General features: G+C 47.9%; 1 protein-coding gene across 1 annotated transcript in view; it reads right to left on the bottom strand.

Moving 5' to 3' along the window:
- Window positions 1-12,245, bottom strand: part of phactr4a (phosphatase and actin regulator 4a) — an 89,969-nt gene that overhangs the window by 6,259 nt on the left and 71,465 nt on the right. The window contains exon 9 of the mRNA XM_057354846.1: window positions 4,890-5,046. Coding sequence (XP_057210829.1) covers window positions 4,890-5,046 — 157 coding nt within the window. The remainder of the gene's footprint in view (window positions 1-4,889; window positions 5,047-12,245) is intronic.

The raw sequence follows: 12,245 nt of genomic DNA on the forward strand, positions 1-12,245 counted from the left end.
CTGGAACGCCCCTTTCCGGCACGTTTCACATCAAACAAAGTTCCGTCACCCTCTCTTCCCTCAAGGTTGAGACAGCTGGAGGATACGTCGTTGTCCCCCAGGTGGAGTATGCCGCCGCGGTGCACTCGTGCCCGTAGGGGGGGCTTGACCTAGACTCCCGTCCAAAGCATGTGGTGTCTCGGCATCTCTGGTGTCGAGAGCTTACATTGCGATGGACCAAGCTGCCTCCTCTCTCCACGCTATGGCTCCTGCCAGGCCAGGGCGTTGAGAGAGCTCCACGAGGGTAAGACCGACCCAGCGCTTATGCAGGAACTCCGCGCCGCCACCGACCTCGCTCAACGGGCGACCAAGGTGACCACGCGGGCCCTGGGTCGGACGATGTCCACTTGTGGTCCATGAGAAACTCCTCTGGCCGATCCTTGCGCAGATGAGTAACGCCGAGAAGGTCGCTTTCTCGACGCACCCATCTCGCAAGGGGGGCTGGTTGGTGTTACTGTCGAGCCGCAGCGGCCCCGCTCACCCCCGCCCGACGGGGGGCACAGGACCCGCAAGAGGCCTCCCCCGTAGGGTTCACGACAGTAAAGAAGCAGTCCTCCGTGCCGCGACTGGGCCGCCTCGGCCGTCGAGTCCCGTGCACTGTCTGCTTCCCAGCAGCCCTGGTCCTCTTCGACGCCCTCCAGCTCTGGCGCCCCCCACTCAGGCGGCCCACCCTGGAGGAGACAGCGAAGAGGAGACCATCGCCCCATCAGCAGCCGCGGTGAAGCGGCCCTCATGGAAAGACCTCAGGGGGATCGAGGCTACCATTGGGCCCGACCCCAGCCACATCGCTGGGAAGTCGGATAGGGACGGATCCTGCCCCGTCTCTCCATCTGCTGGCCCCCCGGCTAGGACGTTCCCGTACTTCGGGCCGAGGTCGCCACCCTTCTGGTGAAGGGAGTGATCGAGCCCGTCTCACCAGCCGAGATGTTCAACGGGTTTTACAGCCTGTACTTCATTGTCCCCAAGAAAGGCAGGGGGTTGCGCCCTATCTTGGGTCTGTGTGTTCTGAACAGGCACCTACACAATAGCTGCCTTTCAGGTTGATCACGCAGAAGCGCATCCTGACGTCCGTCAGGTGTCAGGACTGGTTCATGGCAATCGACCTGAAGGACGCGTACTTCATGTCTCGATCCTCCCTCGACATCGGCCGTTCCGACGGTTCGTGTTCGAGGGACGGGCATATCAGTACAGGGTCCTCCCCTTCGGTCTGTCCCTGTCTCCACGAGTCTTTATGAAGGTCGTGGAAGCCGCCCTCCTTTCCCTCAGGGAAGGAGGTGTGCGGGTACTAAACTACCTCGACGACTGGCTCAGTTTGGCGCACTCTTGAGATCTGTTGTGTACACACAGGGACCTGGTGCTCCGGCACCTAGATCGGTGGGGCTACAGGTCAACTGAGAAGAGCAAGCTCTCCCGGTGCAGAGCATCCTCTTTCTCGGTAGGGAACTCGACTCTGTCCTCATGAGCGGCCCCGCTCACCCCCCGAGGGGGGCTCGAGACCCGCGACGAGGAAGCCCGCACCCACGCGGCCTCCCAGAGGCAGTGCGACTGACTACAGAGCGCGCCCGATCAGTGTTGAACTGCCTGAAGCTCTCAGACAGTCAGCGGTCCCCCTGAAACAATTTCAGAGGCTCCTGGGATACATGGCATCCTCGGCGGGGGTGGTCCCCCTCGGGTCGATGCACATACGACCGCTCCAACACTGGCTACAGAGTCAAGTTCCTTGGAGAGCGTGGCACACCGGCAGCAGGCGTATGGTCACACGCTTTTCTGCCGACACACCCTAACCCCCTGGTCTCCATGACCTCCTTGGGGTTGGGGTGCCGTGAGCAACGGGCAAGCAGTGTCGGGGCGGTCGACGGGCCCCCGCTTGCATTGGCATTTCAACTGCCTAGAGTTGTTGGTTGTGCTACTTGCATTGAGGAGGCTACTACCTCTCGTGCAGGGCAAGCACGTGCTGGTCCGGTCGGACAGCACAGCTGCTGTGGCGTATATCATTGGATTCGCTCACGGCAGCTAACATGACTCGCCCGGCGCCTCCTCCTCTGGAGTCAGCAGGTGATCAGTTCCCTGCGAGCCACACACATCCCAGGCGTCCTGAACCAGACAGCCGATGCGCTCTCTCATCAGTCGACGCCTCGCGGAGAGTGGCGACTCCATCCCCGCGCAGCCAGCTCATTTGGGAGAGGTTCGGCCAGGCACAGGTGGTCCTGTTGCCTCCCCGGAATCCACCCATTGTCCGCTTTGGTACTCCCTGTCCGAGGCAACCCTTGGCACGGATGCCCTTTTGCACAGCTGGCCGTGGGACAAGCAGAAGTACGCTTCCCCCCAGTGAGCCTCATTGCACAGGTCCTGTGCAAGGCCAGGGAAGAGGAGCATCAAGTGGTACTAGTTACGCCCCCTTTGGCCTAACCAGGACTTGGTTCTCGGAGCTAAGGCTCTGACAACAACTCCCCCCTGGCCGCTCCCCCTGGCGAACTGCTTCCGCAGGGGAAGGGGCACGTTACGGCATCCCAGGCAGAACCTGGTCTCCATGTCTGAACGGGACGAGGAGATCCTGAGCCACCCCCGGTCTGGTTGGGACGTCACTCAGGCTAGGGCTTCGGCCACTGGGTGGCTATACGCCCATAGGTGGCGCCTCTTCTCGTCCTGGTGCTTTTCTCGGCGAGAAGACCCGCAGAGTTGCTCGGTCGGGTACGAGCTGTCCCGTCCTCAAGAGAGACTGGGGAGTAACCTCTCCCCCTCCACACTGGGAATGTCTGTAGCCGCTACGGCCGCTCATCATGACCCAAGTGCTGGGTAGCCTCTGGGACAGCACGACCTGGTCATTAGGTTCCGAAGGGGCACGAGAGGGTGACCATCCTTACCTGCGCTCCGTACCCTCTTGCGACCTAGGTGGCGGGCCTCAAGAGGCCCCGCCCCCTTCGAGCCTCTCGAGGTTGCCGCTCTTTCTCAGTCTTGATAAAGACGGCTTTCCCATGGCCTCACCTCCAAGAGGGTAGGGGATCTACAAGCACCCTCCTGTCCACAGATTGCCTAGAACTCGGGGCCGGATTCTCACGTTATCTTGAGACCCCGCCCCGGCTACGTGCCCAAGGGTCCCACCACTCTCCCGAGAGACCAGGTGGTGAACCTGCAGGCGCTCCCCACCGGGAGGAAGACCCAACCTATCCGTGTTGTGTCCAGTACGGCACGGCGCCTCTACTTGGACCGCACGCAGAGGCTGGCGCACTGGATCGTGGATGCCCTCGTTAGGGCATACCGATCTCAATTCGCCCCTGCCCGTTGGGAGTGAGGCACACCCCTCATGGGCACTGGCTCAGGGCGCCTCTCTGGCAGACATCTGCAGAGCTGCGGGTTGGGCTATGCCCAACAACTCTGTGAGGTTCTAATACCTACACGCGGAACCGGTGTCAGCCCGCATCCTGGCAAGGTGTGGGACCGGCAGCCGGTAGGGCGTACGCCTGCGGAAGCCCTTCCCCCTCCGGGGGGAGCAGTGGCGATCCCGCCTCACTTCTTTCCCCTCGGGTAAAGAACAGGCATTCCATCCATCACTAAGCACCCTTCCAGGGGACAGGCTGGGCAGAGCAGCCCTGCCCCCTTAGGCCGGGGAACAGTTGAGTTATCTCCCACATAGCTCTAACCGGACCTAGTGCTCCAGATGTGGTAACCCCCTCCGTGGGCTGTTCCGTCTGATGTATCCTCATGAATGGTTCCCACCTTGGCAACCCATGACCTCCCCAGGTGGACTCCCACCTTGCGGTTAACTCCTGCAGTCCGCACTTTCCTCCCATGAGTTCTCCCCTGATGGTGAGACCATGTGGTGTCTCCACTAATTCCTCCCTACGGTAGGTAGTGGCCTCTGCAGCGTTTTTCCCCCAGGGGGGAATAATGCTTACCCAGTGGCCCGTACGGTGCCGGGCGGCTTCTCGCCATTTAGAGAACTAGGCCTCCGCCCGTGACGGCCGTGTACAGGAGCTTCCCAACTATTGTGTAAAGCTCTGGGTCCCCCTTCCTCTCCACTGGAGGGTCATAATTTCGCGTTAGCGTCTTCGTCTGACTCGCCCAGGCCAGTCAACGTCGCTCCGCAGAGATTGTGACGCGGCTCAGTGCTGTGGCATTTTCCATAGGAATCCCATTCTGTCGGTTCGACACAACGTCGAGAGACCGACAGAAAGGGAACGTCTTGGTTACGGATGTACCCTCGGTTCCCTGATGGAGGGAAGGAGACGTTGTGTCCCTCATGCCACAACACTGGCAGCCCGCCCCAGCGGTCGGGGGAGGATGCTTTAGGCTCCTCAGACCAACAGGTTTCCGGCTTCCCTCTTATACCCGGACATCCGGGGAAGAGCCCGGCATGCAAATTTCATTCGCCAATTTTCATTGGCCTTTTCTAAATACTCAGAAGATGATAGGTTCTCAAGACAAACCCCATTCTGTCAGTTCGACACAACGTCTCGTTCCCTCCATCAGGGAACCGAGGTTACATCCGTAACCAAGATGTTAACGAGGTCTCTCTATAGACCTAATGATTTTTATACTGTATATAGTGATGGGAAGTCCAACTCTTTAAAGATTTGGCTCTTTTGGCTTGGCTCCCTTATAAAAGCCAGCTCTTACGGTTCCTAAATGACTCTTCATTTAGTATCATTCGGAGCATTCTATTTGACCTAATCATCATAGAAAACCTCTTTTTTAATGAAGAAATATCACCATTTAGTATGTTTTTTAAGCCATTTATCTTACGAGGACACAGGAAGTGTTACCGTAAAACATGTATATGTTGTTATACACGTCATTACACACATCCCCGTAAACCATATATACCAGCACACACACAAACACACACACACCTTGTGAGCGTGGAGCCGATCTTGTTGCGAAGTGCCTCCCATTGGTCCTTGTTATTCCATGTGCTGTTATCCTGATCTGGACTCTGCTCTTTCTCCTGTTGCCGCTCCAGCTTTAGTGCCAGTGTATCCTTGCGCTTCACGCGACTTGCAAGACTGCCTAACAACAAAGATCACAAGTCAATGCCAGGACATCTCATTCAGCATCTGCGCTTATAGAACTCCACAGAAAGTTTAATGATTTCCACTGAGTTCAATGAATCTGTTATTAATAATGTTCTACACATATGATATCTACTCACACAGTGGGCCTCAATCTCACTTTAAAGGCAACCAAACTGACAGCGTGCTAACAGAAATGGTTGATTTTCCCTTATTTCGTTTCATTTGATTTGCCAGACATTTCCCAGATTTATTGCTATGTTGAAAGTCTTCCTGTCTCTGCCTATGGATTTGAAATTGAGTGTGTTTATTAATTATTTCCTTTAGTTCTAATTTATTTACAGTGCTGCATTGACAATGTCACGGTTGAGAAATGTGTTATCCAAACAACAAATCGTGAATGACATGGGACGTTAAGATCTCACCGTCAGTTTTAGGAAAAAGGAGGAGGAAACTGCCCCTATGCACATCGGGGGAGAAATGGTGGATAGGGTGACCAGTGACCACCTTAAAATTTCTCTGCACACACATACCCCAGTACCTCATGGACTGTAAACACTACATCCCTGGTCAAGAAGGCAGAGCAGCGGCTGTACTTCCTAAGGACACTACAGAAAACCAACCTGTCCCAAGTGGAGGGTTCGGACTGCTGAGAAGATCATTGGTGCTCCCCTGCCCACCCTCCAAGAACTGTATACAACCAGAGTGAGGAAAAGGGCTCAGAAAATCACCCTAGATGGCCTGATCACCCTAACTCACGCTACAGAGCACTGAGCACCAAAACAACCAGACACAAAACAGCTTCTTCCCTCAGGCCATCTACCGCTTGAACAGTTAAATGTTTTTACACACCGTGCAATTAATAACTCTTGTGCAATAATAATTAAGTGCAATATTAATTATATCCTCCAGATAATACACTATCTATTTTTTATACAACTTTTTCTGTAAATTATATTTCATTCATTCTGCTGTATATAGCACATACCTTGTACTACAATAGTCTATTCTTATTTTTTACTTGTACATAATTACATACATACATAGCTTTACTCTCTATATCTTTATCTTATGTTTATTGTATTGTATTTCTTAATTTTTTTTATACCCATAGGCCCTTATTTAAATCATCTGTGTACTGTATTCTATTGTGTTATGGTCTCTGTGTACTGTTGTTGCTGTTTCTGTGTTCTGGATGCTCCTGTCACCAAAACAAATTCCTTGTATGTGCAAACATATTTGGCAATAAAGCTCTTTCTGATTCTGATTCTGTCCCAAGTGCTTCTTCTGTCCTTCTGCAATTTTTAATTTAAAAGCACACTGACCCACATCAGTCTGGTGTGGTATGCTGGTTGCACCACAGCCGAGAAGACAGTTCTGCTAAAAATCCTCACTGGAAGTTGAACACAACTCATTTGGGAATGTTTACTGGGCCAGAGTGTACCAACAGGCAGAGTGTACCACCAACAGGCTGACCCATATAATAAAAGACTGCTCTCACCCTGGCAACCACCTCTTTATCCTGTATGTTACCAGTCTCTTAAGTCACATGCCTCCTAAACTCCTAAAACACTTTTTATTTACACTGAATGATTGAACTAAACTCCATTTAAAGGAACAATACAGCATTTTTAGGAGGATCTATTGACAGAAATACAATATAATATACAAAACTACTTCTTCAGAGGTGTATAAAGACCTTACGTAATGAACCATTAAGTTTGTAATACCTTAGAATAAGCTTGTGACGAGGGAGGCTTGACGAGAGCCATGGGAGGAGTAAGCGAGGCCGGTGATGAGATTGATAATGAGCGTCAGCTAGGCGCCACCGGCCTCGTATCTCCCACGGAGGAGATCAGAAGCATAAAAGGCCGAGCGGCAGGAGCATACGGGGAGAGAGGACCGGGCCCGGACATTAGTTAAGTTTTGTTTAAGTTTGTTTATGTTCGTGTTGCCGGCAGTCGTCCGCGGGGTGCTGCCGGCTTGTTACTTTTGTGTTTATGTGTGTGTGGCCGGCAGTCAACCGTGAGGTGGCTGCCGGCCTTTTAACTGCTGGATTATTGTTTATTTATTTTGATTAAAGTCTTTTGATTGTTCGCCGGTTCCCGCCTCCTTCCTTCCGTTTTATTGAGCTTTATTACAAAGCTATTTGTATCTACATACAGAGCGGCCCTACATACATTGAATTTGCCGCCATGTTTTGTACAGCAGCCCTAAACGGACAAACAACTCTACAACGCGTGTTTCCCTCTTCCTCTCCGCTGCGGTATCGTGGTGAAACGGATCGCGGGATGATCCGTGATCCGTACGGATGTGCTCTCTGGTGCGGAACGCATGTGACCCGCGGATTAACTGAAAGTTTAACCTCAACAACATATCTTGGTATGTTACTCACATACTGATCCGAATCAAAGCAACCTCCTCGGAGGTGATTTTTAGACGATCTTTCTCTCCTACGTCTCTCTCTTCTGGAAAGTATCTCCATAGATATCTGTGAGTACATATCTGCTAAAAGCCTTTGTACCGTGGGTCCTAACGTGTCTCTGCTGTAAATTCTTTATAATATTAACACAGGTCCTAGCTCCTGCCTGACTTTTATCCTTCTTTTTAAACGTAAAATCCACAAACCTTTAATATTTTATGTAATACATAAGTCATAGCTCTTTCTACAGTCTTTCTAATGCCCGCAAAATCTCTTCCCTGCATCAACATGAGAATGACATCTTTTTGTACTGTGGTGGCCACCGTCGTGTTCGGACTGAGCGATTCGTGGCAAATCTATAATACAATGCTAGTGGCGGCTGTTAATTAAGAACTGCGCCTTTAATGAAGGACAACATCCCTCATACTATCATAGGTTTGTGCAAAGTTGTAATATTATGTACTTCAGAGCACCAACAGTGTTTCCCATTCATTAATTAGACTATGGTGATTCCGCCATTGTTTCAAAACAAACCAATTTTTTTTAATACTTCTCATAACAACATCTCATTGTGTTGTCTGTTTCCCATATTGATTTATTCGTTGCGGACTGCCACACTATCAACACTGGCCGCCATGAAAAGATTTTTCATGTTTCCCATTTACATTTTTATTTACTATTTAAAACAGCTTAATTCATTGGAGTGTTGCGAGCACTCAGCGCCACTCTCTCTCATTCATCTCTCACATGAGAGTGAACGAATTAAAAGGGGGCGGTGTTTTCAATATGCGTTCCTCCGTGTACTTGCCTTTCCACATAAACGTCAGATGTTATTGACAGAGAAGACGGCTGATCGGGTTTATCATGACTTAACATAGGTTAGCAGAGTTTCCCACACACCCTTTGTCTATATGTGCTTTGTTTGAGTTTGTGTCGGAGCTCTCGCCCTCCCTACAGTGCGGTGTGCGTGCGCACGTGTTCTGTAACTCTGTGTAACAGCAACAGTGTATTCTCTCATATTTCTGAATTTGCGCCGAATTGTCTGCGCTATACGCAATCTACAATAAAACTCTCACTCGCATTTAAAATAAAAAAGCACTCATAACACAACAACACATTGATGAGAAAAGCAACGGCAGTAAAGGCTGTGCACTCCACGAGACAAACAAGTAGGTTAATATAGCCAAAATAACCTCATATATCCGCTATTCAGTGTAAATGAATAGTGATTTTGTCAGACGATGTCGCGCTTATAAATCAGGATTTTAGCAGCAGCTAAAGTAACAGCTGGTTGGATTAAACACAAGATGTTATTGGGTCGTTTTTAGTCACTGTTTTATTCTCGTTTCATGTCTGACAACAGAACAGATAATATGTAAAAATAGCATTCAGTTGTGTTAAAATACAATATAATGTGATCAGAGAGTCAAAGCGAAATAGATTTCAAGTGCCAAAACTAGACCAAACGCAAACATGCTAATTAGTGTGTGACGTCATCAGCGCCATTGTCTCTCAAAATCCTGTGGGAAACAACTGACCAAATAAGATACAAGACAATTTTACTGTGCAATAATACTAAGGGCCAGATTTACAGCTTGCAGCAGCGCCAAAAACTGATGTCGGTATTTACTAAAGACACGCAGCGAAAATTAGCACTGAAAAGGTGTGCACATCTGTTTTTGAGACTGACCTTATTAACTTAATGGGAGGAGAGTGTTTAAAGAGCCACGAAACACTAAACAACATTTACTTAGATAAAGATAAACTTTAAACAAAGTTGGTTGTGTTGCACATCATAGAAAACAATGTTAGCAAGTAGAGAAAACTAATTCATTTCTAGCTTTTTGCTGTTTTTGCCTTCCGGGTTTAAAATCCTCATCTGGCCAACGTCAAAGGATGTGACGTGGCGATGTACTATATAGTACATCGATGACGCGTCGGGGTCTCATTATTACTCATGCGACTACGTTTTCTTGACCAATGAGAAGACATTTCTCCTAATCATTCATGACAACGCCTTGTGATTGGAGCACCCGTCTCCCATGCCGGAACCTTTGCCGGTCTTTAACGGCTCTCCTTCTCACAGCGTTCATGCCCATTTTAATTGCATTTTTCAAAAATGACAGGGAGGTAGAATGTAGCTGAAAGGGGAGGTTTCGTGACACTTTAAATGAATCAAGGCAGGGCTTGACATTAAGCCCTGTCTACAGCTTCCGGTTCCTGTCTGCATCGCTGCCGGCGGTTTGTTTGTATCCCTGCACTTACACTTCGCTCTAATATTAGTGTATTTTATTATTTTATTATAATTACTTATCATTGTCGTTGCTAACTTATCCTGATATCTCAATAACCCTGTTCTTGTTATTTACTTGAAGATTCTAAACCAAAATTGACAGTTAACTTAACGCCGTTAGCATAGCATTAGCATTTTAGCTTGCTTTCTATTTACACTGTGGAATATCATCTTGCCTCTAGTTTGTCTTGTGTGCTAACTGTTTCTCTTTTTAAGCGTATGTACTACGATTCATCGAGCAACCTTGGTAAGTCGGAATTGCACTTCAAACCCGGTGAGTTATGGCTTCTATTCCTGTTATTGTTACTTGCACCTCATGTCATATGTTTAGCTTAGCCTTCTCTGTCAGCTGCGAGGGTTTTATATACGATAAATGCAGGGAAATAGTTAGGCTGACAGAGAAGATCTTAGAATTAGAGTCTCGCATCCAATCTTTATCTGAGGATAGTAAGAGTGTAAGGACCATAGAAAACACTTTGGATGCGAGCAACGTTAGCGCACACAGCTCGGTTCCAGTTGAAAATCCCCCGCAGCTGGGAAACTTCGTGACTGTGAGACGGCATAGCCACAGGACAAAACATCACTCAACCATTCAGATTACAGTCTCGAACAGGTTTGCCCCGTTCAGTGACGCACCGACTGAAAAACCTGCTGAAAGTGCCCTAGTTATCGGTGATTCTATTGTTCGGAACGTTAACATAGAGGCACCAGCCACCATAGTCAAATGTTTACCGGGAGCCAGAGCGCCTAACATCAAGTCAAATTTAAATGTGCTGGCTAAGGCTAATTGTAAATTCAGTAAGATTGTTATTCACGTCGGCACATATGATGTTAGACTCCGTCAATCGGAGATCACAAAAGATAATATTAAAGAGGTGTGTGAGCTCGCAAGCACGATGTCAGACACTGTAATATTCTCTGGCCCCCTCACTGCTTATCGTGGTGATGAGATTTATAGCAGATTATCATCACTAAATGGCTGGTTGTCTGAATGGTGCCTGCAGAATGATATAGTTTTTATAAATAACTGGAAGAGTTTTGAGGGCAGACCTGACCTGTTGAAACGAGATGGTCTCCATCCCTCCTGGGCTGGGGCATCCCTCCTGTCTAGAAATATATGTCAAAGAGTCTTAATAATGCTAAAGCTTGACTCACTGGGGCCCAGGTCAGGGAGCAGACAGAATGGCTTAACCAACTGTCTGCTTGCCGTCTCACGTCGCAGAATACACAAAATGTACAACATGTAATAATCCCTTCTCCCAAACATCATAAAATAGAGACTGTGTCTGTTCCCCGGATTAGCAAACATAAAATGATGCGTTAACCTCTTGAAAGTAATTTAATAAATGTTAAAAAGATTAAACATGAACAAAATACAGATAATCAACGGTTACGACTCGGATTGCTAAATATTAGATCTCTCTCTAATAAAGCACTTTTTGTTAACAATATGATAACAGATCATAAAATAGACATGCTCTGTTTGACAGAAACATGGCTAAAACCAGATGATTATATTACTTTAAATGAATCTGTCCCCCAAGATTATTATTATAAACATGAGCCTCGTCTAAAAGGCAGAGGGGGAGGTGTCGCTGCACTTTACAATAACTCTTTTAGCATTTCCCATAAGTCTAACTCAAAATACAATTCTTTTGAAGTCATGGTACTTCATGTTTCAACACCTAATACTAAGGATAAAACATTTTTTAAATTTATTCTAGCTATTGTATACAGGCCTCCAGGGCACCACACAGACTTTATTAAAGAATTTGGTGGGTTCTTATCAGAACTAGTACTGGCTGCAGATAGAGTCCTTGTCATTGGTGACTTTAACATCCATGTAGATAACGTTACAGATGCCTTAGGAATGGCTTTCAAAGACACTCTTAACTCCATGGGAATTAGTCAACATGTGTCAGGACCCACTCACCTTCGTAATCATACTTTAGATTTAATACTGTTTTACGGTATAAATGTGGACGACGTTAAAATCCTTCAGCAGAGTGAAGACATTTCGGATCATTATCTGGTATTATGTTTGCTTCACTGGCCTACGGCTGCAAATAAAACTCCTTGTTACAAATATGGTAAAACAATAACTTCAACTACAAAGATGCGTTTCTCGATAATCTGCCTGAATTGTCTCAAATCGCTAGCATGAGAAATAACGTTGAAGATCTTGGTACTACCGCTGAAAATTTTAATTCCACCTTCTCGGTAACGCTAGACACAGTTGCTCCTCTACGTTTAAAGAAGATTAAAAATGGCAGCCCAACACCGTGGTATAATGAACACACTCAGGCTCTAAAGAAAGCGGCCAGAAAAATGGAGTGCAACTTTAAGAAAACTAAATTAGAGGTATTTCGTACAGCATGGAAAGATAGTATTCGAAAATACAGGAAACCCCTAAAAACTTCTAGATTCGCCTACTTTTCATCACTAATAGAAGAAAACCAGCACAACCCTAGGTTTTTATTTA

Source organism: Triplophysa rosa, linkage group LG16 (genome assembly GCF_024868665.1).
Source record: "Triplophysa rosa linkage group LG16, Trosa_1v2, whole genome shotgun sequence".
NCBI lineage: Eukaryota > Metazoa > Chordata > Actinopteri > Cypriniformes > Nemacheilidae > Triplophysa > Triplophysa rosa.